The 4876-nt window shown below is 63.5% G+C and overlaps 1 protein-coding gene across 1 annotated transcript in view; it reads left to right on the top strand.

Moving 5' to 3' along the window:
- Positions 1–515: 515 nt before the first annotated feature.
- The window catches only part of SIPA1 (signal-induced proliferation-associated 1), a 9721-nt gene continuing 5360 nt past the window's right edge, over positions 516–4876 (top strand). Inside the window, exons 1-4 of the mRNA XM_010837844.1 lie at positions 516–1525; positions 2108–2235; positions 2322–2498; positions 4634–4808. Coding sequence (XP_010836146.1) covers positions 847–1525; positions 2108–2235; positions 2322–2498; positions 4634–4808 — 1159 coding nt within the window. The 5' untranslated portion in view covers positions 516–846. The remainder of the gene's footprint in view (positions 1526–2107; positions 2236–2321; positions 2499–4633; positions 4809–4876) is intronic.

The raw sequence follows: 4876 nt of genomic DNA, 5'->3' as shown, positions 1-4876 counted from the left end.
AAGCCTGCAGGAGGGTGAGCCCAGACCTGTCCTTCAGGTTAGGGTGACCGAGGTCCCATGACTGAGCTGGTGTGACCCCAGCACCTTCCTCAGGATGTGGGGCCGGGCAGGGGGCGTGGGCCCAGAGCTGGGGCCACTTCCTGCACTGAAGGAAGTCCTCCTGCTGTCCCTGCTGACCTGCCACTGCCCCCTGGGAACCCCTTCGTCCTTGAGGTATTGAGGCATTGAGGGCCACGGCATTGAGACCCAGCCGCTGGGTGCTTAGTTCCTCTGGGATCCTGGAGGAAGTGGGAGGAGCAGGGAGGAAGGTCTCTGGGGACAGGACGTCCTCCCTTTGTCAAGTGGGCAGGACCCAGACACTAGTGGCCCCATGGGTTTCCCGTCCCAGCGGAGACAAATCATCTGTCTGGTTGGGCCACGTCTTGGTGGGGACCCTCACCCTGGGCCCAGATCACAGCCAAGGTGTGTGAGTGGGAGCTGGGGACGCCTGGCGGCCCCAGGGCGGCCCGGGGCTCCCAGACCCTCAGGGCCAAGGTAGCCACAGCCCAGCCCCTGGCCCTGCCCTGCGCTGAGCTGGAGGAGGGGGCTGAAACCTCAGCCCCAGGCAGACGAGGAAGTGGCCAGGAAAGCGGAAGCGGCTTTGATGGTCGCGGAGGGGGCCGGAAGCCAACCCGCGTGGGGAGGACCAGGCTGGGGGCTGGGTTCCTGTTTTCTCCCCAGGCCCCTCTCAGCAGCCCACTCTTCCCTCAGGGCAGGAACCGGCCTGCCGGCTGGGCACCAACCACCCGCGCCCGCCAATGCGGCCCGGCACCCGGAGAGCCAGGTCCCCAGGTCTGAGGCGCGCCCATGTGGGCCGGCGGCGGCGTGGGGAGCCCTCGGCGGGGCCCGGCCCCTGCGCCCACCGATGACCTCTTCGCCCGCAAGCTGCGCCAGCCGGCCCGGCCCCCGCTGACGCCGCACACCTTCGAGCCCAGGCCGACCCGGGGCCCGCTCGTGCGCAGCGGCAGCGATGCAGGCGAGGCCCGGCCCCCGAGCCGGACCAGCCCCTCGTGCCCCGCGCCCCACAGCCACGAGGAGGCCAGCCGCCCCGCCGCGCCCCCGGCCCGGTTCTTCTCCGACCCGCTGGCACTACTGGGGCTGCCGGCGGAGGAGCCGGAGCCTGAGTTCCCGCCGGTGCCTGAGCCCCGCTGCTTCGCCCACTACGACGTGCAGAGCCTGCTCTTTGACTGGTCTCCGAGGCCCCGGGGACCGGGGGCGCAGGCGGAGGCCAGCTCTGGGACCCCCGCCGCTGCTCAGGACCAGACTGCTAGCTCGGACTTGCTGCTCGAGGCGCCTGGCTTTGTGAGCGAGCTCGGGGGCGAAGGCGAGCTGGGCCTGGGGGGACCAGTGTCTCCACCTGTGCCCCCGTCACTGCCCAACGCGGCCGTGTCCGTCTTGGAGGAGCCGCAGAACCGAACCTCCGCCTACAGCCTGGAGCACGCAGACCTCGGCGCCGGCTACTACCGCAAGTACTTCTATGGCAAAGGTAAGGGTCACCTGCAGCGCGCTGTCCTTTCTGTCGAGTCCCTGGCTATGTAAAGCGTCAGGCTCTGTCTCTGGGTCAAGGCTGCCCAGCTGTAACCACCTCCTTGCAGCCAAGCCAGGCCTCCCCTCACACCCAGACATGTTCCTCTGCCTCTGTTGGGTTCATCGTACTCCTCTGGGCTGGGGAGGGATTTCCTAGGGCTGTTGCTGGGAGCTGAAATCTGAACCCCTGCACCTGGGCACTTTGTCATCATCAGTGTTCACACGGGAGAGCCCCGGATATTCTGGGGAAGAATATGGGCATGCTGGGCAAGGCCATGCAGGATCTATCTAGGCTTTGGAGCAGGGAGGCATGGCCCTCTGGATCCGGGGCGAGATACACGGGCAAGGCTTAGGGCCCAAGCATATAATAGGTGCGGACAGGAGTCAGGGTTTGGCTTGGTAAAAGGTGGGCGGGGCTGAGGAGGGGATGATCTGAGCTAGTGTGATGGGACCTGGGAGGGGGACTTGGTGATGGGTGTGGTTGAGCGAGTGTGGGACTGCTGAGGGGCGAGGCTGGTCATCTGCCTCCTGCTCCTGGCAGAACACCAGAACTTCTTTGGCCTGGATGAGGCCCTGGGCCCGGTGGCAGTGAGCCTGCGGCGGGAGGAGAAGGACAGCAGCGGAGGGGGCACTCTGCACAGCTACCGCATCATCGTGCGGACCACGCAGGTGGGCCGGGGTCATGGGAGCCAGGCTGCGGACTGCCTCCGGAGCCGCCTGCATGTATCCTGAGTGCCCCTACATCCTGTCCTTAGCTCCGGACCCTCCGAGGCACCATCTCAGAGGACGCGCTGCCACCAGGGCCCCCCCGAGGCCTGTCCCCGAGGAAGCTTCTAGAGCATGTGGCCCCACGGCTGAGCCCCACCTGCCTGCGCCTGGGCTCAGCTTCACCCAAGGTGCCTCGCACGCTGCTCACGCTGGACGAGCAAGTGGTGAGTGGGCAGGGCACTCCTGTCCTAGAGCTAGACCTGGTCTGAACCCAGTCTGCCCAGCTCCCAGCCACCCAGCCTTGACCTCACGCTGGACGAGCAAGTGGTGAGTGGGCAGGGCACACCCTCGTCCTAGAGCTCAACCTAGTCTGAATCAAGTCTGCCCAGCTCCCAGCCACCCAGCCTTGACCCTGATCTTGAGCTGGACAGGGACCCCAGAAGAGCTAGCTTTTCAAAAGGAGGGCATGAGAGGTCATCTGGAACCTTGCCTCTCAAGAACAGCAGCATCCACATCACCTGGGGGCTTGTTAGAAAGGCAGGTTCTGGGTCCTAACCCAGACCTACTGACTCAGGCCCTGCACGTGAAGAGATCCCGAGATAATTCCCATGTGCCTGTCAGCTGAGGAGCACTGTCTGATCGCCACTCCCTCTTCTTGCAAGTCCCTCTCATTCTTTGTCAGTTTGCCCTGCAAGGCCCTGCTGGGTCTCCTGCTAGTTTGGGTTGCTTGCTCCTTCCACTGTGGGCCCACCCAAGCCAGCTGGAAGTCCTTCCCTCCCCTGTGCCAAAAGTTACTACCCACTGGCCCTGACTTTCCTCCTTGGTCATTCAATGTCAGTCATTCAACAAACATTTCCTCATCCCTTGGTACCAGGCTCCAGACTGGATGCTGGAGACTTGTCTAGACCAGGTTCTGTCCTCAAGTAGCTCACAGCCAGGTGGGGGAGAGACCCACAGAGAATCATGGATAATGATGAGTAAGATAATAGTGAAAGGGGGATGCTGAGGGCTCTGTGGGGCACCAGTGTGGGGCTGATGACCTTCCTTGGCCAGGAGGTTAGCATCATGGAGGAAATGCAAGAGCTCAAACCAGGAAGGGCAGGCATGTTCTGGGCAGAAGGAACAACGTGGGTGAAGCTTAGAGACTAAGAACTGTTGCATCAGGACCCTGTGGGCAGTTCAGCGTGGCTGGAGTGGGGCTAGTGGGGACAGGGTGGCAAAGGCTGGCCTTTGGTCCCGAGGGCGCTGTGAAGCTGTGGAAGATCTGAGAGGTCAAGCAGCCCTCTGGCTGCAGTGTGGCGGCCGGACTGGAGGCCAGGCTGAAGGCGGTCGCAGTTGTCCAAGCCAGGCCTGGTGGTGACGATGGCAGAGGTGAAGAGGCGGTAGTCCAGGGACAGAGTGGCTGGTGGGGGTATTGAGATTCCCTCCTTCTTGGCCCCTGAGAGTGGTATTTTTGTGGAGCCAGGGACCCTGGAGGATGGGTGGGAGGGAAGAGTCACAGGGAGGAGGTGAGGTGCCAGGTGCTAGAAGGACATCCATGCAGCTGCAGCTGGGAAAGGAGCTGCGCTGGAGGCCAAGATGGGGGTGTTGTCCGTGGAGACGGCTGCTTTGGCCACCGAGGGCAAAGAACAGGAGTGGAGAAGAGGCCCAGACACGAAGCGGGTGGTCCCTGGGGTCACAGGCCAAGTGAAGTTCCTGTTGTCCTAAGTGCCAACCAGGGTGAGAGCATGCTAGGGTGAGGCCATGCCTGTGGTTGTTAAGAGGGGCTCGGGGTTTAAAAGTTGGGGTGGAAGTGTGGGGCTCTAGGGGTCAGGAGGGATGAAAGTGGGGACTGTGAGTGTAGACAGGCTTACTGTGAAGAAGGGAGGCAGGAGCTGGAGGGCCCTGGGCTCGTTGGCACGGTGGCAGGGCGCCCTGAGCTGTGCACAGTTAAGCCCAGATGCAAAGGAGCCAGAGGAGCTGGGAGCAAAGGGTGAAAGGTGGTGCGGGGCTCCAGAGGCTGCGGTCGAGGTGCCTAGGACTCCAGGGAGGGGAAGACAGGCTGGCCTTGGGCTAAGGAGGATGACTGTGTGGACGCTGATTGGGATCGAGCACCTTCTGTGCAGGGTCCTTTCCGTGAACCACATCCTCTGTGGTCCCATGAGAACCAGCCACCTCTCTGTTCCTTCCCACCTTGCCCTCCTCTGCCCTCCTGAGCACCTGGAGCAGGAGAGACTGAACCCACTTGATAGGGTCATGGCTTAGAGAGGGCAGAGGCAGTCCGATCCCCAGGCCAGTGTCCCGTCCATGCCCCAGGCCCCCCGGGGTGTTGCTGGGAGACGGAGACCTGAGCCTTCCGCCTGTGCCCTCCCCTCTGCAGCTGAGCTTCCAGCGCAAGGTGGGCATCTTGTACTGCCGGGCGGGCCAGGGCTCAGAGGAGGAGATGTACAACAACCAGGAGGCAGGACCCGCCTTCATGCAGTTCCTCACCCTGCTGGGCGACGTGGTGCGGCTCAAAGGCTTTGAGAGCTACCGGGCCCAGCTGGACACCAAAAGTGAGGCCCAGGGGGTCAGGGTGGGGTGGGGTGGGTGGAGACCCATGCTGAAGGGCAGGCTGCCTTGC

Source organism: Bison bison, unplaced genomic scaffold (assembly GCF_000754665.1).
Source record: "Bison bison bison isolate TAMUID 2011002044 unplaced genomic scaffold, Bison_UMD1.0 scf7180017864080, whole genome shotgun sequence".
In the NCBI taxonomy this organism is placed as follows: Eukaryota; Metazoa; Chordata; class Mammalia; order Artiodactyla; family Bovidae; genus Bison; species Bison bison.
This window is presented reverse-complemented; position numbering and strand designations above follow the sequence as displayed.